Genomic DNA, 23,209 nt, shown 5'->3' on the forward strand with positions numbered 1-23,209 from the left:
AACATGTAAAGCCTACACCAGCACTACAGAGAGAAACATATGCGAGACACAGTCCCTTACCCTTCAAGAGCTCACCTTCTAGTGTGTGGGATATTGTTCAGTTCCATGGTGACAAACCTTACACTAATGCAAAAGGACTGGGAATTATGCTCATTGTTTAAGCTAAGAATATAGGTTATTTTCTATCTTTGAAATAATCACTTTGCTTTACTAGGAAATTACAGGAAAAGGATCATATGGGTTTACTTATAAATTGTAGATAGCAGACGGAGTGGTACCAAAAGGTAACCCAGAATTTGGAGATACAGAAAGAGGTCAACTTTAATTATATCCACAGAGCAGGAAAATAAAAAAGGGTTTGGTCATCTGCAGAAGTCATCCATTTACATAAGTAATACAAACCAGGAAACCGTTTCCATCTGGGCTACGGGTGGAGAACTGGGCATAGCCAGTTACAATCAAGTACACCAGGAGGTCCTTGGTCTTCTTTCCACACGTGTTCTCTTCCTAAGAGGACCCTGTCCTCTCGCTAGGCTTCCACCTCCTCTACACCCATGACCCGACCTCCCCCAACCCATTACTCCTCAGTCCAGCCTTCTCTTCTAGACTCCAGACCTGTCTTTTCAACAGTCTCCTGGATGTCTCCATTAGCCATGGGTTCTGTGAACTTAAACTTGCTAAGTACCAAGCCACACAAGGTTGATAGATTCATCACTGATCCTTCCTCTAACATTTCCGTGCCAGAAAAGGAATCAGCTTCCTCAAGTAGCATTACACAGGACCATACACTAGCTACACATCTTCAAAATGTACACCTTAATCTGTCATTGAGATGACTGTTACACCTGCATTCCCGCTAATATCTTCCCATGTGTTTGGTAATACACTTTTATATCACAACCCAGGAGAGGCCTCAAGTAACAACTGGCCTTCGCATCTAACAACTTACGCAGCAAAATCCAACAGTAATTGTCACAGGAGCAAAAGTTCCTGTGTTTGGTAGACATCCATCGAAATTCAATCAGTTAACAACAATTAAGAGCTCCATATAGCAAATTAATTTTGTCAAGTTACTGGTGGAAATGCTTTTTCGTGGTTTGATGGGAAAGCCAGGTCACTCACGGTGGGATGTTCCACAAAAACACCTCCTAGAATTATCTCTTCTTACAGGAGATGATTTAATACCTATCTGAATTTTCCAGACTAAATCATTTTGGTCTCTCGGGTTGTAGGGCTTTACTACTGGAGAAAATCGGAAGTTACTTTTGTGAGAAAAATCCAGGCTTCATTTTCAGAGACATTAGTACAGACCTGTATTTCTTACCAAAGTGAGTTCCACAGAACACTACAACTGGGCTGAGGTCAAGTATGTGTAACCAACACTGGGTTAAACAAAGCTAATCATGTTTCTTTACTTCTGGACTCTTCAATGCAAACGCAAATTAATCAACACTTTCCAGTACAAGCACTTCCAAAGTTTATCTGTCCTTAGAATCAGTCTTTTTAGAGTATCTTAGAGGTATGTTATAGAACACATTTTGGGCAATAGTGACCTTTATCCATGGAGAACTGTCATCATTTCTTTGGTCTTTAACGGCAAGCTTTCCACAATTATCAAAGGCTACTAGAAGCAGCCACATACAATTTCCTTCAGTCTTTGTTATAAAAATATGGATAAGGAGACTAGCCAGTAATCACACCAAAGCATTAACACTGTCTAAGAGCCCAGGAATGCCTGAGTTTGAATCCAGGCCCTATTCCTTGCTAGCCGTGTGGCGTGTCCTTCATACCCTGTGTCATGGAGTCTTTATTTGGGAAACAGCCTCTCGTTCATAGGGTTGTTGTGGGGATTGAATAGGATCTTACATATACTCAGAACAGGTTTGGTCCACAGCAAGCACTCAAATGACAGCTATTTGTTTTTGCTGTTACTGTTATTTAGAACCAGGAAAACTACGCTGTTTCCTTAGAAAGTTTCACGCTTCTTTCATCCAATATTGAGAGATAGACAAATCATTGTTTCCTCTTATTCCCCCTGCCTGCAGGGAACCTCAAACTAAATTTGAAGCTCAATTATATCAGCTAAGTTAATCCCCACTATGTTCACTGATTTACTATTTCTACTACAGGAATCTTACTGCTATGTTTGAATCTCCTTGGGCAAACGGAACTCGGTATGCGCAACACATAGTTCTTTTTCTCTATCCATTGACCTTGGCCAATCAGTAGCTTTTCTTGTGTGTGCTATGTTGTTGTCGATATTGTTTTTTAATGGCCATTTCCCAGTTCCCTGATAAAAAATTTCATACCACCCAATTCCTCCCTCTCCCATCTCCCCTGGCCTCATTCATCCAGCGACTTCCCATTTCTCTATCACTTCTTCACTCGCCTAAGAGATCCTTAGTTAAGAACCTGGCCATGTTTCAATGAACTGTTGCACTATCCTTCCACCGATCTCCATGGCTTTAGCTCCCTGCTTACAATTATTTTGCTAAATCTTCTCCTCCTCACAAAGCCTTCACTGTTCAACTGCTTATAGGATACAGTCCAAACTCCTTTGTCTGACATGTAAAGCCCTTTAAACAGCGGTCTCCACCTACCATTCCACTACTCTCTCGTTCTCTTCATCCTGTGCTCTGGCCACACATAACTCACTGCCCCAACAGTCTGCAAAGGCTCAACCTTACGCCCTCTCTCAGCCTGGAAAACTCCTATTCAGCCTTTATGTTCACCTCCCTTTGTGAAAGTCTCCCCAATCCCTCCGACAGAACTAGTCATTCACCTCTGTGCCCTCAGAGCACTTGTAACACTGGGTTATAACTGTTTATATTTGAATGTCTTCTTATTAAAGTTTGAGCCCCATGAGGGTAAGAACCAAGGCTTATTCCTTTTTCTAGTCCTGTTTGAAAAACACATTAAGCACTCACTAACTAGCTGTTGACTTGAATGGAATGATATCCTCAGGCCTGGAAAGTAACTAAAGAAAGTTAAGACTACAGTCAGTTCTACCGCAGCAGGATGGTCTGGTAACAAAAGCCAACAGAAGGATGAGGGTCTTCATGGAGGATCTAAAAAGGGAAATCGGATTGTAAGAACTTCAGCTTTTATCCAGCTTGCTCTAGGAAGATGGCAGCTGTACCAATAAGTTGTGAATACTGTTATCACCAGAGGGGTACTTCAGTTTTTCTGTGGGATGAAGCAGTCCTCATGACTATCCAACTTCCTATGCCAAGATCTAAACTCACCGGACGAGTTTTTGTTATGATTTCCAAGACATCTAAGACAGAGGACCCTAAAATCGAGTGATAACTCCAGTCTTTAAAAAACATATCCCCCATTTAAATAGATTGAGTATTTGCACTTAAAACTTCATGATGTTGTCCATCAACAGATGAATGGATAAAGAAGATGTGGGGTGTGTGTGTGTGTATACACACACACGTGTATATATATACATAAACACACACACACACACACACACACACACACACACACACACACACACAGAATGGAATAACGCAGCCATAAAAATGAATGAACGAATGCCATCTGCGGCAACATGGATGAACGTAGAGACTATCACACTAAGTGAAGTCAGAGAAAGACAAATATTATGTATCTCACATGTGGAATTTAAGAAAGAGTACAAATGAACTTATTTACAGAACAGAAACAGACTCACGTAGAAAACAAACTTATGGTTACCAAAGGGGAGGGGGGAGGGATAAATTAGGAGTACGGGATTGACAGATACACACTACCATATACAGAATAAACAACAAGGATTTATTGTATAGCACAGGGAACTATATTCAATAACGGAAAAGAATTGAAAAAAATATATATCCAAATCATTGTGCTGTACATCTGAAACACAATCTTGTAAATCAACTATACTTCGATTAAAAAAAAAGATTATACGTGGCTACCTGTATTCCAAGTTAAATTTTGTTTGTGTGTTTACAGAGAATTTATAATATGAGTATTCAAACTGTCTCTACTGTGAAAAATAAACTTTTCTTGTAAAAAAGAAAACCTCACGCTGCTCCCCGAAAAGGTTTAAGGCAACATTAATACATTTAGTATAACAAGACAGTTAAAAAGAGGGAGAACTCGGGTCATCCATCCACAAGCTTCGATTAACTCAGGATACACTGAAGGAAATGTAGTTATTGGGTGGCTTAGTTAGAAACTGAGCCTGGGAATCATGGCGACCCCGCCCCATGTAACTGTCGTCCCAGCCCGCCTAGAGCGGGGGCGGTTGACTCCTGCACAGCTTATTAAATGCAGTGGGTATGCCCTTCAGCTTCTCTTCATACGGCAGCTTCTCTGGCCATGAAAGACCTTGTCGGTTTGATTTATATGAGAGAAGTAGCTCCCTTTCTCTAAAAAGGCTCTGTAGCCCTGTGTTTTGGGGGCTCCTATTGCCAAGTGGCATGAGGGCCCAGATTCATTAACTTTCTCATACACTACCCTTTTCCCCCCAATTCAACTTAAAAAAAATGTGCAGACCAGCTATGAGAATCAGTCTCTACTAATTCCCAATGATGTGTACTGGACAGTTAACATTCACTGTTATCTTCCCCACCCCCATTCCTTACCCCGGCTTCGTCACCTACAACATGATTTCCAGAGGTGGCCCTTCTCCCGTTCAAAACCATGCCTCCTCCTGTGTCCTTGTGCCCCTCTCCCTCTTGCCTCCTCCGGGAAAATGCTATCATTCCCAAGCTCTCTTCCCCTCTTCTTCTGGGATATTCCTCCAGCGTGTGTAATTAGGGATCTTTAAGTAGAACGAAAAGACCAGAGTGAACACTACATGGTACTGTGTGAAATAATTCCAACAACCACAAAAATATTTGCGTATGTAGAGAATATCTTTGAAAGATTACACGAGAAAGAAGTAAAGCGGGCAGCCCCCCGGCACTGGGAGCACGACAGCCAGGGGACAAGGTCGGAGAAACGCTCACTATCTTTATATGCCTTTTAAACCCTTTGGATTGCATATGATGTGCATGGATTACCTATTAAACAATAAAGGGACTTCTATAAACATTTTAATGTTTCCATCTTCTAGAGTTTTACCAAGCCCATTGTTCCCCTTCTGCCACGTGCTCCCTGGGTAGATAAATTGACTCTCAGTTTCAGCTACCAGCTGTGAGCTGGTGACTCCCAGATCTGTTATCTCTGGCCCACACCCCTCCTTCCAGCTTCAAAGTTCCATTTCCCACCGTCAGACATTTGTCCGTGGGTATGTCACCAGAACCTCAAACTCAACGTCTCCTGCACCCCATTCACCATCTTCCAGCTACTTGACCTTGAGGAAGGCCCTCTGTAAATCCTGCTGAACTGAAGGACGACCCTGCTGCCGCTCTTCCTGAGCTGTCAGTCCCAGCTGCCAACAACCGTGGTCTCGCCCTGCACCCGCCAGAACTGGGGTTCATTCCTTCCCTCCCCAGATCCGCCCAACCAGCCAGCCAAACAGCCCCGCCCCTCCCCTCCCCTAAAATATCCCTCAGATTCAGCCCATCCTCCCCATTTCTATTACCCTCCTGTGGGCCCTTATCATCTCTTTCCTGGGCTTCCATGCTCCCTCCCCATCTGACTTCCTTCTTCCAGGCCTGTGCTCTTCAAAGTCCCCCCAGCCTCCGCCCAGCTGCCCAAGTCACCCACGTAAGTGTAAGTCTAACAGCATCGCTCCTGGCTCACCCCTGGGGGGCTCCTGTACCAGGTGAGGAGGCCCCCACACAGCACCGCACTGCGTCCTTGTCCCTCCCCACCTGGCCTTGTCGTTCCCCACCTGGCCTTGCCGACCTGTCCGGCTTCATCTCCTCCCATTTCTGGACTAATTACAGAGGTCGCGCAACTGTCTGCGGTTTCCCAAGTACCCCGTGCTGTTCCTCCCTGACACCTTTGTTTATGCTCCTCGCTCAGCTCGAAACGCCCACTCCCGACCCGCTTCGGCTTCCCTTCATCTTGGCCATCTCCTCACCATCACGTGAGACTCACACAAAGACCAAAGGAAGGAACGTGGGCTAAAGACGTCCTGAGACTGTGAAGATTGAAAACTATGAGCCCCGGGCCCGGTCATCACGTCACTTACAAGGGAAAGCACCAGGATGACGATCGCCGGTTAGCTTAATTCAGTGGTATAAGTAACCCATCTAGAGTTTTTCTGAATATAACATTTACAATCCTGCATAGCCACTGGACGAGTGAAAAGGATCAAGGGAAAACTCACACTTAGGCTGCATCATGACTGGTTGCCCAACAAGACATATGAAAGGTACCTAGCAGGTACTAAAAGTTCAGAATCCTCCGTCGTCACAAAACATCTACTAACAATTTTAATTAACTTTAGCCTTCACGGTAAATCAGCTTAGTATTTACCCTCCTTTTAGACTTGGGAACAATCTAATCAATTTGATGCGCAGGCAGCAGAATGACAATGAGGTTTTGTCTCTCATAAAGGCTACCTTTTCATTGCTAGGGTCATACCTAGAATTTCAGAGCAAGTCTGAGTTCACTTAGTGCAGAGAAAAATACATCGAAATTTGTCACTACAGATTTAGGTCAGCAGATTGCAGGCTGTCCTGCACGCAGGACAAAAGCGAACTTGGAGTTTGCAATGCTAAGGACGCACAACAGAGCAAATGCTCGACATCCAACTGGTCTCGACCGAACAGGTGAATCAGAATTATCTGTGGTATGAGGGAGAAACATTATGCAGAAGTGAAACGTTAAAGACCGTATAAGTCACTAGTCACCCAAATTTATGAGAGACCCTATCGAGAAAACTGAGAGTCAGACTTAGCTTTTGCTCAGAGCTTTCGCCTTATCTTTGTGGCATAAGCCAAGAATCAGAGAAAGCCAGTGGGGGCAGACACGCGGGGCTTAGGATTTGGAAAATGAATTTTGAACATTCTAAATTTATGACAAAGCAAGGCTTGGTGCTCATCAAAGAAGTTTGAAAATGGGAAGTATTCTGAAAAGCAAGCACAAGAAAAGCTTTCAAGAGGCTTTCCTCTCTGAAATTAGGATGTAAAAAGAATTTTAGCCAAAAGTACATGCATGAGTGCTACAAGGAAAATAAATTCAGCTTCATTTCAATTCATTTATTCATTAACTTATTCAACAAATATTTATTGAATGCTATGTGGCAACAACTGGGAGAAATGGAATTCTAAAGACAGAGGTAAGATATCCTTGAGACACTTCCTCATTATAATGCCAATTTCTGTTTTCCAAGGGGATGGTGGGGAGGTGTCATGAATAACAGAATTCAATAAACATATCTAGTCAGGAATGGGGATCTTTTCAAGCCTCTTTCCCTTGCTAACTGTCATTTGGAGATAAGCCCTTGCTACAGGATAAAGGAACACAAAGTACACACAGACATGTGTCCAAGGGACACAGGATACTCTCAGTTTTAAATATCCTTTCCCATTTGCTCTAAATGTCTGCTTGTATTTGTCAAATTACGTAGCCAGTTTGACTAGAGAAATATAGCTAGGTTGGCGGGCACGGACAGGGGACATCTAATGACCTCCCGGGTTCTCTCAGAGGAAGGAAAGGAAATGGTGAATTACAGGCTCCTTTAAGCAACACTGAACTCAAGGATCATGAAGACAAAGCTACGGCTCTGAATTTCTTTGAGAAGAACTGCAGGAAGACAGGAGAGGATAGAACAAAGAAAACCAGGGGCTACCTTCAGGAGGGGAGCTCGGCAGAGACGTTTCTTGGGATTTGGTAGGAAGTGAAAATGTGACAAAGTAGAGAGAGAAAGAAGGAAGCTCATCCTGACCTTTACTTGAGGGTCAAGATAGCTTACAGAAAGACGTGCACCAATACCAGATTCTTCATTTTGGAGCTCTAAGCAGCCCTGGTGCAATTTATCTTTTCTTTCTTTCAGGGAATAAACCATGTCATTCCTGGGCAATGGTCTTGGATATCTTTCAGGGTAAACTGGTGATCACTGTACCACAAGTCGATGGACAGGTTTGTTCATATGTAGTCCTAAAAATATTCCCTCAAGTAAAGGTCCATTCCATGGAATGTGCCACAGTTCTACATACATGATATTTACATAGGATGCACACTTCTACATAAATGATATGTACATAGGATGACTCTTCTTTAGGCTCTGGTGCAAGGCACAGTTGGCTATTTTGAGTCAGAAAATCTGGATCTGGATTTGCTTCTGCCACTGGCTGATTGTGAAATTTGGGTCAAGCCGTTTGAACCTCTCTGAACCTGCATTTTCTCATCCATCTTCTACACAGAGCTTTTAGGAAGATTAAATGACCCAAAATGCATTAAAGTACTCTGAAAATGACGAAATGATATACAAATGATAGTTCCAAGTACTCTTCACCAGCACTCTTTGGCCTGGTTGTCAGGGTGTGGAGGGCAAGTGCAGTAATAATAACCGAGACAGAACTCTTGACCAATGAAATGGAAAGATATATTACACAATGGACAATCATATTGTACAAAAATATTTTTATTCCTGGGTAACATCAAATTCTATTTATAATGAATGCCAATACCAACTTTTTCTTCCTATTTGACTTTGACCCCTAAAATAATTAAAGACTTAACATAAATGAATACTAATGGTACTCAATAAAGTAGAGGGAAAGGTTTTATCTACCATGATGCTCATTGCCAGTCTTACAAATAAGGCCCAAACCCACAGAATGTTCAGTATTACCTCCTGAATGGTATGTGTGTGGCACCCCCTCTGTATTCTTAACTCAGGCTTTTACCAAACATTTCTGGAGAACCCATTAAATAGTCACACTGTGCTAGGTACCATAGGGGGCATTAAGAGGATTGAAACACAGGCCTTATTCCAAAGGCATTCACTGTCTCCATTAGAGGGAAGCATTGGGAATAACTGATCAAAAAGCAAACTGAAACACAGGTCTCTGAGAAAGGTCCAGAGTATTCTGAGAACACAGACAAATGACAGATTACTTCCAAATGCCGGGATCTAACAGGGCTCTGTGGGGAAAATCATTCTGAGCAAGGGCATGGAGGATGGGAAGGACTCCTTTGCCAGATATGGCAGTGGAGCGATGGGGGTTAGCAGCTAGGCTGAGACGCAAGCTTGAGCTCGACCCGGAAAGCGGATGAGAGCACGATGCATTCAGAAACAGCAGCCACAACAGCATGGCCAGAATACAGGTACAAAAGAAGATGAAGTTGTGACAAGCAGGTCAAGAGAAAACTGTGGAAGGTTTAAAAATGCCCAGCTGAGGAGCTAGGTTTTTTAAACGATGCCGAAATCCAGTGAAGGAACAATGCCATGCTGGGTCTTGGTTCTGGAGAGATGCACAACTGCAGTCGGCATGGAGGATTTACTGGAGGGGCGAGAAAGAGACAAAGGGAAGCCGACCAGATAAGGACCTCTGGCCATAGGTCAGCGGTACTGAGAGCTAGAAAGAGGCCAGTGGCAGGAGAAAGCAATGGATGAACGGCAGTTTTGCCTTTTCATCTTGAGGTGACATACTCCCCGAGGGCACTGGTTCTCAGACATACTGGGTTGCCTCGATTAAGAGGTCCTTGTGCCTTGGGCTAAACCAAAGAGATGAAAGTACTCGAGTCCCACAGATTTGAGCATTTGCTCTTTAAAGACTCGCCTGGTGGCATCTGTCTAAGGAAGGCACACTGAGTTAGAAGTGATCATGTGCGAAAGCCTTTCTTAACCAAGGGACCTGTGATATAATAAACGTAATACAAAAGTAAAAGTCCAATGATTTGCATTATCCTGACATCCCACAATGTGCCAGATGTTTACATCTTTGTCCTCTGTGCAGTCATTAGGAAATTTGCTTTTACTTTTATAATTTCTGCTCTTTTTCCATGGACATGTTTTTCAGGTGATGACTGACAACTGGAATTGTCTCGCTAATCTGCTAGGACAGTGTGCATAAATGACCGCTGTATTTGATGATGGAAACTAAGATGAACTAATTCATTCCCAAATATGACCAATGAGCCGACTTGCTTAAATGCTTTGAGATAGATAATATGGCCCAACGCATGTACAAATCATATCATCATAAAATTAAATGACCTACTTTGTTCTTAAATTCTATTCTCAAACGTAAAATCAAAGCCTCCGAAACGCATGCAACAAATCAAATACCACCATCAGCATTCATTCCTTTAACACCTACTATATGAGTTCTTACTTATAGCTATTGCATTCATTTTCTTCTTTCGGATGACAAAAAAAAAAAAAAAAAAAAAAAAAAAAAGAGAGAGAGAGAATCTGTAAACCGAGCTAAACAGATTATTGGAGAAAACAATTAGACATAAAATGACTCTAAGTGAAGATTCCTGGCACTTTTCTATGTGCGCAAGTGTATGCACTCTGCATACCAATGACAAAGCTAGAAAGAAAACTCACCTGTTTTCTTCCTCAAGATCTGCTAGGATTCTCTCTAGCTCCCCTCTTTCCTCACTCTCTAAGGAAATCAAGATCTGGGCAGGACTACGAGGCTGGCTCAGGGGGGAGTCCTGGTTCAAACTTTGGCAGTAATGCTGGATTAACAAATGTTCATCATCTCTGGAAAATAAAATCAAAGGTTTTGGTTTTTTCCCCCCTTATTTTGCCTTGGGGGTCAGGGACTTGGGTGTGTATTTTAAAAATAGAAACAGTTATTTGCTCTTAACAATTAATTAGACCCCTTTTCCTGCTTTTAAAGACATCTTGATACTCCTGAAGTTGTGGTCTACCATCCTGTTGGTGACAATTCCAAGTGTTTCTTGCTCAGATTTTCCACTGAATCTGGTTGGCCTATTTACGTGGGTAAATGAATGGTAGAATGACAGTAATACTGGGACTCTACGTTGACAGTTTCATCAATCGTTAGTAAATATTAAGAGACGTAATAATGGCTGTATAATGCTTTCGCTACCAAGCCTGTCAAGACAATCTGTTCGCTCACCCACTGTGTTGTTGATACTGACCAGGAAAAAACTGAAGCCGTTTAAAATAAGAGAGTAAATATTTTCTTAAGTGGAAAGCAATGCAAGTGAAAAGTGTTGCTTTGGTAAGCCAGTTTCAACTTATAAACCCCACAGAGGCAGGATGATAACAATAATGAAACTACAGATAAAAATGGCTACTATTTCATTCAATTATCGTTTAGATAGAGAAACAAAAATTGGCAGGGGAAAAAAAAAGCCATTAAGGTGACTAATACAAGAGGACTGAACAACTCATTCCTCAGAGCAGCTTTTCAAAGACTAACCTTGGGGAACAAAGAGGCCAAAGGCTTATACGTTGGGAGGAAGCTGCAATCTTTCCTCCTATCTAGGAACTCTCTCATACACAGAAGAAATTATTTTCTAAATGCATCGCCCCCAGCTCCTGAAAAGCCTGTGTACCTCCGAGTTATAAGGACTTCATTCTGTTCTTAGTGATAGGCTAAATCCCTTTGCTTCCGGCTACATTTCAGTAAGATGATACAGTTAATTTTTCCCTCTCCACACCCCTTTAATTTCCTTTTCTCATCTCTATGTCCTCTGAGTTGAAAAACTTCCAGATTTAGGGAAAAAAATCCTCCTAATTTAAATGACCTTGGTCCATCAAGGCAGATAATTGGTTGCTAAGTTAAAATTAAAATAATTATCGGGTGCTAAAAACAAACATTTAAGTGAAGTCAACCAATCTACCAAACCACTTCCCCAGATCTGCCCCTAAGATATGATATTACCATCCAACATCGAGTCAAAATGGATTTTATGCCCTCAGAATAAGCTAAAGCTAAATTTCGTTTAAAAATAAAACAAAAGCAGTTGTGACCACCTAATTTGTTAGCTCTCTTCCCAAATTCTGCAGTTTGATTGCTAGGACTTCCCATGTTTAATTACGACACATAGTTATAATTCAACTTCTCTTACTGTTTTCTGAGGCAGTCAGTGAATGGCAGCCATCATTATACAGGTACAACTTGAATTACTGTGAATGTGCTAGAGCTTCTAATATTCAAATCAGTGACCCCAAGAAGCAAATCGTTCAGGTTGTTTACATTTCGTTGATTCTCTGCTTACCTATTTTTCTGTCAAAGTAGTTCATATATTAATACTATCAATACTTTTCCCCACAGCTAAGAAAGAGAATGCATCATAGTTATGTTTGGGGGAAAAGGCTGTTTTGTTTTCTTTTAAGTAACTTAAGTCATATATGAATGGCTGAGTGTTGACTTTATTCTTTATTATTACCTTGATCACCTTTATGTACCAGATGAGATGACTTAGTCTCACGTCTTCAATAACCAGTTATGTATAAATGCCACTTGGATACTGCTTCCTTCAGTCTAATCCTTATAAAGCCTGTTTCTCATCTGAGTGTGACTTTGGGTTGCCACACCAACTACATATGATAAATTTACCATCTTCCCTTTGCCTAGATTCTCCATGACAAAGTGGTGAGACATCCGTAACTTATCAAACTAAAAACATTATTGTACCTTGACTAGATTTCATCTCCCTACATTATCTATTCAGTTAGCAGATCTTTATTTTGTCCTCCATATTTGCTTCTCAGTCTTCTCCCTCCAACCTCAGCCTCTTGGTTCATGGCAAGATTCCTTATTGTGAATACTTCCCCTACTCTGTAATGAAGCCTCTGTTTCCCTGCCATAGCTGTGCTCTCCGCCACTTTGAGCACGGCTCTCTCGCCTTGCTTAAATTTGACAGGCCTGGCTTGTCATCCCACTACAAAACCGTGACCTCAACTTGTACTTCTTCTTCTGAAACCCTTCACAAGACAGCCTCACTTGACTTAGCTCTTGAAGACGCTAAATCACAAAAATCTACTAGGTAGGATCTCTAAAGGAAAATGCCCGTCTAGCCTACCATACGGGAATGCCAATGCAACTACACCAAGATTATAGTTCTACTCCCCACGAGTGGAGAAAACACTACTTAGCCATCGCTTTAAAAATTAATATCTAATCCCTTTAAACATCCTGCAGGCTTGGTCAAAGCTTAAACATTTAATACAGTTTAAGTATTTGGGACCCTGCCATTTGTGGTAGTATGGCATTAAATAAGAGTAAGGCAAAATGTTTTGGAACATTTTGGAACATCTGGAATACCAATAATGCCACAATTTGGATGAGCTCATTCTGTGTCGGGCTGTCAAGAGTTAAAGAAAAAAAAGTAAATGAAAGTCTCCTTGAAAGATCAAATGAATATAAACGCTAATTCCTATCTTCTGCGCTAGCCTACCTCTAAATCCCTCAAAGCAATTTCATGGTCAGGAACATTTTGTAAAAAGAGACAGGATACTTACATGCTCTCATTAGGAGAGATGCTATCATTTAGATAAGATCCATTGCTGTTTTCCATTTCTGCTAGCCTGATAAAAAACGTAAAAGCTCATTAAAACTTATGTGACTTCTTAGAATCTATTCAAGACCTAATCGAACATTCCTGAAAACTAAAGGCTAAATCATGTCAAGAGGAGAAAGGAATCCTTCATACTAAAGGATGTGTGTGTTGGCCTAACCGTCTGAGGCAGTGAGTGGTGGACCACAGCTAGTTAAGTAGCTTTACATTTACGCTGCAGATGACAAGAGAAGTTGTATTTTTCTCCTTCACAGACTGATCTTCCTTTCACTGAGAAGAGGCCTTTGCTTTCACGAGAAAAGCTTCCCTAACAACAAATACACTCCGTACTTTACGCTATCCCATGTGTTTTTTAAGACAATTAAAGATTTCCACCGAAGACAGAATTATATATAGCTAGTTAATACTTCCTACGGTTGATACACATGTTCAGCAGTTAGACTATTGATAAAAGATAGATTCACAGTAAGCTCTCTATACATTCTGCCACTTTTTACCTTCAGACACCTCCTTCACCTCAAACAATAATAAAGTCTTTTTACAACTTAAAAGTGAACCAAACTCTTATGGATTTATTTAACAAGCATATCTTACAAGCAGCAATTTCGTTTTTAGATATAAAAGTTACCTCAAACACAAAGGAAGTGGGACAGAAAGGTCCAGGGACTAGGAAAATGAGTGATTCTCTTCTTTACAGCATATTATGGAAAATACACACAGAAATGGAAAGCCAGTGCTTTCATAGTCTCCATATAACACAGTATAATTTCTTCATATACGTATGTCTGGTCTAGCAGTTTTCTAAGAAGGTTAGATGATTTCTAAGTCAACTGATTACACGTGCTCAGTATACAAAACATAACAAAGCTATCGGGAATGTTTAAAGGCCTGGGTTAGGGGAGGCTGTTCTGCGCTGATGCTCTTATCGGTGGCCGAAAACAACATGCAGTGGACGGCATGCACGTTAGAGGGCGAGCTGATTAGTAGAAATCAGACAAGATTGGGGCAAAAGAAAAGATTCGTTTAAAATTAATATAGGTTAGCTTTCCTTGGTTAGTTATTTCAATCAATATTTGCCTGGCATTCAACTAGTCTCATACCTGCTAGCATAATGTTCAATGCGTGAATGAGTATCATCGTGTGAAAGCTGAGGGGACGAGGCAGGCCTATAAGGCAGAAAATGTTATTAGTCACAGATACCATCCATTAATGGAGAAAAAACCCCCACCACACAGTTACGTTATATATACATGGCCTAGAATGCTTTTAGTCTAATACTACGGCTAATGTACACATTTAGCTGTTCCTGCACCTTAGATATCGTCAAGTATTTAGAATCCAGGTTTGAGAGATGATTTCTCATACTTCTGCTTTTCTCAAAAGCCGTAAAGAGAGATCAAAAACTTCTCTGGAAAGTTTCAATTATAGAAAAGGTCGGGGGAGACAATCTCTACGTGACATTTTGTCCTCCTGTCTTGTAACGTCTCATATCCTAGAGTTCTGAAATTGTGTTAGCAGTATGTGGTTTAAAATTTTAAACAGTTTACACCTGTGCCATTTATTAGCTGCCTTCTTATTGAACGGAAACTGTACATTTGCCTAGTAAATTTGCAGTTAACGATATCAGTTCCAAAGAGGCCACACCAATCCGTGACTACTTAAGATTCCACGTATCAAGATGTCTTGGTTTGTGCAATTTTGTAAAGAAGGAATACATCTACCAGTTTAGCAGCGGGACTATATTACTACTTCATAAAGCAAAATTCAATGGCCCTAAATTATAATGTGATGTTTTAAAAAGAATGACTAACTTCAATAGGACGTCAATATCGGAAATATTTCTTATTAGGGATACTGTGTGCTTATATACAGAGGGGGAAACAAGAGAGGAGGATTAGCAGGTATAGTCTATTTACTTTGGGGGTATAAAAACCTACTTTTTTTTGGCTTCACAGACGAGAATTTTGGTAGGGTTGACATGTTTTCACCTTTTCATATCTGATCTCTTAATTATCCTTGAAGTTTTTATAGTATCTTTTAGATTAACCTTAGGAAAAAATCCATCTGTTCTGAAAACCAGTTTGGGCTCGGGCTTTTTTGTTTTAACTGGAATAGGACAAAAGGTCGCTTCCATTTCTCTCCTGACACAGAAAGCCCTTAGGTAAAGGCATGAATCAAAAAGTCAACAGAAACCTATTCAGTAAGGATTAGTTTAGTCCAATGTCTAAGCGGCATTCAAGGACTTGGTCAGGACACTAAGAAGAATATGTCTGTTTTTTCTTACATTAAAAAAAAGAAGAAGAAGAAAGAAAGAAAAACGTGTGGTGACCTAGGCTTACATAGGAAATGTGCTAGAAATCTATACTTCTTAAGGAAGACACACAATCATGAGATTGATTACAGCGCACTACAGCAAATAACCAGGGAACTGAAGTCTTGCCTGAGAGATAAATGTCTCATTTATGAAACCAAAGTTGTCTAGGTCAAGTGTCACCATAATCAAATTTGGAATGCATTACGAAGATGCTTAAACTGTCATGAGGAAACAAAAGGATGACTACCCAATTTACGAGGCAGATCCAAAGACTTCCAGGTGAATCTTCATTCTAGTTTTGGAGGTAATCTGCTAATTTCTTAGAACCCTGGAACAGCCCATTATTAGAAAAAATGCTAACGTTTGTTTTGAAATATTCACTGCAGGTCAAGATAACTGAGTACCTGGATTCCTTAGTTTGTAAGCCCTATCTTCTGGAACAGACCAGTCTTTCGATTGCATACTTCTTATAAGCTAAAAGCCCACCATCGAGGAAAATACATTAGTGTTTCCCCTTGTAACAGTTGCTACCTTGGTAGTGTAGAGAAGAACACATGAGACCTTGGAGCATAACTACACCGAGAAAGCTAGGCATGTGAATGCAAAATACTTGAATAAAATCTTAAACAGAAAATCTTATGCAGAGCTTTAATTCTTAGCCTTGGGGATACTTCCACGTTATTTTTCTTATGAATGTACACAGCACCTAAGACAGCATGCATAAGCTCAAGAACTCGTAATAACCAAGCAATCTAAAAAATATGGATATACGCTAACGGAGGTACTTATTAATGAGAAAATGAGCCAAAAGGGAATACTGGTCAGAGAAGATTCATTTAAAAATCAAGAATTAGTAAAAGTACAAAACTACGTAGTCCAGAAACAAAACTAAATGCAAAGTCTTCTAAAATGCTTTTCCGAGAGAAGGTGAGAATACTGTTCTCCCTTCTCACTTCCTAAATACAAAATGATATACCCCCAAAAGGATTATTCCTACTCTTCCCATTACTGCTAATGGCCAATTCCATCCCACCCACCACCCTTTTCTCTTTTGTGACAACTCCATTAATAAGTTTTCAAAGCAGAATAGCTCAAAGAATATTGTTCGACTGTCTCATTTGTGGACAAACAATATAGAAGGTTTATGCTAGGTTTACTTTCAAATAAAATGACAAATGCAGGCAAATAAGGGTTTTTTTCTAAGGAAAAAACAAAAGATCTGTATCTCAGTAAACTTTCAAATTCTGTGATCCATACTGAATGGAGTAAATGCTGTCATCGTCACAGGATTTGTTAACATTGGATAGAGTTCTCGCAAAATAAAACGCCTTAGGACCTGGCTCTTCTGCGTGAATAGAACAGCTTTACAATTCATTTTATAAATTATTTACCATCCCATGAGTAAAGACTTTAATAAAATTATTGGTATTACAGGGACTTTAGCCTGCTGGGGTTGTTTTCTTCCTCAAAGTTAGAATTTCCCACTATTTCTGAATAATCTAGCATATTTTTTTATAAAAAGGCTAAGTGGGGCTAGGTTTCAGTTGTTAGAGAAGATATTTTTTAAAACCATGTTATTAATTTTAAAGTTCTTCAAAATTTAAGAGAGACAAACACCCTCTACTTAAAATAAGTTATATTAAACTGTCACGAATTCTTCTCATTAGCTTGTGTATACAGTAACCTTCTTCCTCTAGTTAGTTACTCTTTATTATGTTGTGCTACCTCTGTGTGTTTTAAAACATTAACCTTTAGCATATTTTTCTTTTGGGTTGGTCAGTTGGTTAGATTTACTTTGTGTTGGAATAAGTTCTATTTGCTTATCAGGATCCAATCAAGCTGAGAATTTCAGGATACCAATTAAACTTTTTTTGTTTTAATTTATGAAAGGCTTTACCTTCTATAAACAAATAGACTACCTGGAATAGGGAAAATAAGTACCAATAGCAAGGAACATAACTGAATCTAAATAACCCCCCAAGTTGTTTAAGCGTGATGATTAAAGAAATCGGGTATAGCTACCATATCTCAAAATTAAAGGGCACAATAATGCAGCTTTACAAAAGAAAGGAAAGTGTTATACTTCCTTTAGGCCATAAAAGACTTAAAATCAACTTCAATTAATACTTTGCATTTATCACTACAGGATTTTTTTTTAAAAAAAAGACCTACTTTAAATTAAATTACATGGTGGAATAGAAAAGACCCAATAAAAATAAACTGAATTCTTATATAAGCCCGTCTTCCAAATTGGTCATTACCTTCTTATATATAATAGAGCTGTCTGACTTTAAATAAATAGTTTAATAAAGTACACTTTGAAATACCAAAATTTTGTTATGAAAACCCCACACAATATAACTTTAAGACAATGCACACTTGGTTTGCTGATATTTAAATCACGGAGACTCTAAAAGGAGTTTTCTGATGACATTATAAACTCTGAGATAAATCAATTAACTGTCGACATCTAGTATTAGTAGTATTAATAATACACACCAATAATAATAACAAAGACTACAGTACACTTTCCTTCCAGTGTAAATGTGTGTTTAAGAGCTGGGTATTTAGCTTGGAGAAGAGAGCAAAGTGAGTTTAGGTCAAAATTGAGAAACTCATGTATGCAAACACTGGTCCAATAGCGTGGCATTACCTGATAAAAAGTCCACGTGTCTAATTGAAACTATTCAACCATACTCAACATCATACCATGAAACAAATTTTGCTTTTAAGTAGTCCACTTATAACAGGCCCTAAAGAGTAAACCATCATCCTTTTGAAGGTCCTAAAGCATTAAATCTCTAGAAATATGGCTACAGAATGTCATTATGTAATCAGGAGGCCCTTCCCCGCGTGTAATGAAAGAATACATAAGCGTGTCTCCCAGGAATATAGCTAACAGCGCAACAATTCCTTTGATGTTAATTCGAACTCCAGGCCAGGATTTCTGCTGGTTTACAGTTGACCAAGTGGGGACCTGAAAACCTCACTGATTCTCCTGATCTGTGGTGGATGGCACCCTCAAAGTCTTATCAAGGGAAAATTTTTTGAAATGAAGGAAGGGAACTTAAAACGTCTTTCAACAAAACAAACAGAACAAAAATTTTAAAAAATCAAGCAAGCCAATGTGTTGGTGGTAGCAGCACCCTTCAGTGGAAGTACTCACGCAGAATCTACCGGCCAGAAGTTGATCAGAGTAACAGGACTGCAAAACAAAAAATGAGGTGGTGAAGAGAGACACAGGCAAACTCAGCCACACACACACACACACACACACACACACACACACACAAATTACTGAAAGGTCAAAATAAATGAAGTGCAATTAAGTATGAACCATGGAAAGCAACGGCCAGACAAAGGTGAAAAGTGAATTAAAAGAAAACCAGTTGTGCGATTGCCATCAGAGTTATGGAAAAAAGAAGAGAAGGTTCAAAAGAGGTGAAGACATCATCATTTTGATCTAGAGAATCATAACTACTTACTGTGAAGAAATTTCCCGTGACTATATTTTTTTTCAAGGAGAAAAAAGTGACTAGATACGACCACACAATCGGATACAAAAAGACACACGCCTACTGATTTGTAAGGGAGGAAAATCAAAATGAAATCTTGGAATCACTCATTTGTAAACAGTCCCATATTTCTTGCAAGCCTCGTGAGGTAATTAGGAGCCGGAACGTGGTGGTTTACTCCCTGTGAGATAAAGTTTAACTTTTGGAAAAGGTCATTGTCATGGGACAATTGACGTGGAAAATGGCAACTGAACATCAGCTTGCTTTTCTCTTTTTAGATACAGTAAATCTAAAGAAAGAAATAGGAGAGACTGTTTGCATTTGGGAGTGAAGGAAGGTATTCAGCTGAGAGGAGCTCAGAGATACGTCAACCGAGAGGCTGGTTTGCTTTGGCCACTACTCACGTTTCCATGTTGTCCCCCTCTAAGACCGTCTGCACTGGCAGGTAGCCCATTCGGGGATGCTTCGCAAAATACCTTTTGGTTCGAAATTTGTTTTTCAGTACCTTGGCAAAGTCTCGAACATCTTCTCCCGATGTAGTCTGAAAGGGAAATCATGCTGACATCAGACTTGGGAAAGGGGTGTAATCTCGAGAGAAAGCACAATTCCAGTGTTCTGCCTCGGAGCACTTGTTTTATTATAATTAAGAGCAGTAGGAGTTGAGAGCAAAGGCTTTGGAATCACATGAAAACACGGTTTTGAAACCAGACCTGCCATTTACTAGTGGGGTTAACGTGGGTGAGTTATTTACCTATCCAAGGCTCCAATCACCTATAAAATCGGGGCAGTAACACCTCAGTAAGTTGTGATGATGAATAAATGAAGTATACCAACTACTGGGCTACCCAACAAATGGTAATTTATAGAAGTCTGGAGGTCAGAAAGTTGACCTTCCGTTTTGCCACACTTTACAGTAGTTTTAAAACGATTTTGTCCACATTGCTCTAGTGTTTCACCCACTAAATACCATTCTATTCACAGCATGGTACATTCTCCATCAATGAGTACCTTTGCAAAAGGAAGCAAAATGAGGAAGACAATGAAATAACTGGGAGAATCACTCCGAAGACGGAAGAGAGAAAAGCTCTAAAGCAGAGCTTCTCAAACTTTGATGTGTTGGATACCACCAGCAGACCTTGCTAAAATGCAGGCTTTGATTTACAAAGTCCAAGGTGGGCCCTGAGGTTCTGCATTCCTAATGAGCTTCCAGGTGATGCCAGTGCGGCTGGTCCACAGACCACACTTTGAATAGCAAGCAGCTAGTGTTTAAGGAATAAAAGATTTACACCCAGGTCTGTCCACCAAGTCCAGGCCCTTTCCATTTCACCAGTGATTTTTCAAAGTCCTGTTGGCCACTGAGCATTTTCCCAAAACAACTTCTTAGGAGACGACTCCAGCTCTTAATTATAGAACCTTGGGCAAGCTTTTTTAACCTTAGGATCTCAAGAGTCCTCAACTATAAAAAGGGGATAAAAAGAATACCTATCTCACACAGAGCAGTTTAAAAGGTAAACACCTAGCATTTAGTTGGTAAGTGTGAGCAACGTTAATTTAAGTGGTGGACTGCGAATTTTAAGGAACCTATATTACCCCACCCCACACCCAACGTGCCCCATGGCCGCAACACCTCTGCACACAGCCGCTAGGGACGTGCAAAATAAACGTGAAAACGTCTTCCCTACAACCCACGAAAACAGAAGAAAAACCTATTGATTCACCCAACAATGTGTGTTGAGTGTCTACGACAGTCCACGTGTGCCAGGCATCGCACTAGGGATAAGGTAAATCCCGGAGTCTACAATTTGGAGCCACTTTAGCTGGGCAACATCTGGGGAACTTACAAATCACAGCGTGACACATGATCTGTAAGACTGTACAGAACTGAAACTTCTTCCAGGTGAACTAAGTCACGTCAGGGAGGAATCTAACTTACCGGAGTGCAATATTCCACCATGGGGTAGTGCATTTTGTGGCCTTTTGCAACGCGACCAGAAAAAAAGCAACTTTGGCAGATGTCATAATTAAAGTGCTTTAGACTCCTGTACCTGGTAAAGAACAAAGACAAACATATATGTATTTCTTCAAATCAAATTCCCGAAGAACACCCTTTAATAAACCTCCTTCCACACTGTCTTAATTCTGGAAACAGAATGCAGGGTTCATTAATCCCACAAGGTAAGTGATTAACCTCCTACTTCCAGATTTCTCTGGTGCTTCTCCTACAGTATCAAAATATTTTGGCAGAAAGATTACCCTACAAACATTCGGAAGGAGGGGAGAAAAACTCAGCTCTTATTTAAACTCCACTAGGAACTCTTTCAGATTAAGCAGGAAGATAGTGGTGAACTTCCAGGCTTTTGAAGACCAGATACTAGAATTTGAAAGAACTTCCAGAAAGGATAGATTGATGCATTGCGGGCTCCCGTGCCCATCAAAAAGGCACAAAAGTTTTCTGAGGGAATTATTTTAAAAAAAAATGATAAAGCATTTCACAAGACAAAAGAAAATTAAACAAGAACTCTCAATTAAAGCAAATCTTGCTTTAACTACATTTTCTGATTGACGGAGATGACTCATATTCAGATTGTTACTTGGATCATCTCTTTTATCTGTCTCTCTTCAGAAATCCCTCATCACATTACCTCCACATGATAATGGAAGCCCCAAGAAAAGACACATTTTGGGTAAGATGTAAGTACTACATGGTACATTTCCCCCCCCCCCCCCATTCTCAGAATACTGTATTCTTCATTTCATACCCTCCCTGGCTTGTGCTTTCTCAGATAAGAATCTTAGCCAATTAAAATAAACATATTCCTTATGTCACATATGGGAATGTGGGAAAAGAAGCTACTGTTTTTAGATCCCAACCGTCTTCTGAGAGTGGGGGAAAGGAGCAAAGAGAAGTGCTCATTCCTAAAATAATCTACTTTCATAAGGGCAAAAGAAGTGAATGTGAAAATGCTCTCTTTGATCCTCCAAAGCATTCTCCTTTTTCATTTTATAAAACTTCCCCCAGTATACAAATCTTACCAGCGAAGGAAGCTAAGAAAAGATAGGTAAGAAATGCAGTGGAGCCCCACCCCCCGCCCCCCAGCCCCCAGCATCACTCTTACCTGCCAAAACCAGGAAGGAAAACAGGTGTCCTGTGCAAGCACTGCCTACTCAGTGTTGTCTATCTAGGCTTTAGAAACCTCTGAAGGTTTCTGCAAAACCTCTTTGTAAACAGCGTGAAGTATGGTAGGACAAACAGCAACGGTAAGGGAGCACAGTGAATGAAAAGCACACAAATGGTACAAAGCAGTTATTAGGAAACAAAGTAATGAAACAAGTCTAAGCATATACCAGAAATGAGGGTCTACTTAGCTGATAAGTGGATTCTGAACAGCCATAGATGATACAGCTAGTTTACAACTTGACGGCTTATTCGTTGCTATGGAAACCTTGATGGATGTTGATCCAGATGTTTAAATACATCATCATTTCAGAATCTGGATTTGGGATTATTGTTCAATAACATTAATTCATTTAAAAATAATCCTGTCTCCCCAAACAGGTCAACGAGACTGAAGATTTAAGAGCCAATCAATCGTTTTCTGGGACATTTCAAGAATATCAGAATAATAACCTGCCATGTTTCCTACCACTTTCACTTTTCAATTTATAAGGAACGTTTTCTTTTTTTAGCTGCTTTGTGAATCTTTCATTTACTTGCACACTTTATATTCATTCCCTCAGAAGTTCATTAGGATACTATGAAAAGAGCGCAATCAGATTCACAGATAAAGAAGTACGTTCTAGGGTGCTCGAAACAATTCTTGTTACCTTAGGGCAAGAACAGTGGTGCAAAGTGATTAAGAGAGTCAGCTGCCATGACAGGTCTCCCAAAATAGAATCATCCCTTAGTTTTATAACTGATTCTTGGAGAGTTTCTATAAACAGAAAAGACCATGGAAAAAAAGAAAGAGATGACCAAAATGTTTTGGTTCGAGGAAAGAGGAGGTACAGTTAATCT

The 23,209-nt window shown here is 40.2% G+C and overlaps 1 protein-coding gene across 4 annotated transcripts in view; it reads right to left on the bottom strand.

The window, feature by feature from the left end:
• Positions 1-23,209, bottom strand: part of DMD (dystrophin) — a 2,107,962-nt gene that overhangs the window by 49,483 nt on the left and 2,035,270 nt on the right. For 3 of the 4 annotated variants that reach the window (XM_029240034.1, XM_029240038.1, XM_029240035.1), the window contains 6 exons: positions 21,128-21,239; positions 19,599-19,735; positions 18,846-18,884; positions 14,466-14,531; positions 13,310-13,375; positions 10,415-10,573 (listed from right to left, as the gene is read on the bottom strand). In XM_029240034.1, the coding sequence (XP_029095867.1) occupies positions 10,415-10,573; positions 13,310-13,375; positions 14,466-14,531; positions 18,846-18,884; positions 19,599-19,735; positions 21,128-21,239 (579 nt within the window). Of the gene's footprint in view, positions 1-10,414; positions 10,574-13,309; positions 13,376-14,465; positions 14,532-18,845; positions 18,885-19,594; positions 19,736-21,127; positions 21,240-23,209 lie in introns of those variants that run through there. The other variant, XM_029240037.1, reaches the window with a different exon arrangement.

This window comes from Monodon monoceros, unplaced genomic scaffold (genome assembly GCF_005190385.1).
Source record: "Monodon monoceros isolate NGI ecotype Baffin Bay Population unplaced genomic scaffold, NGI_Narwhal_1 Super_Scaffold_22, whole genome shotgun sequence".
Lineage (NCBI taxonomy): Eukaryota > Metazoa > Chordata > Mammalia > Artiodactyla > Monodontidae > Monodon > Monodon monoceros.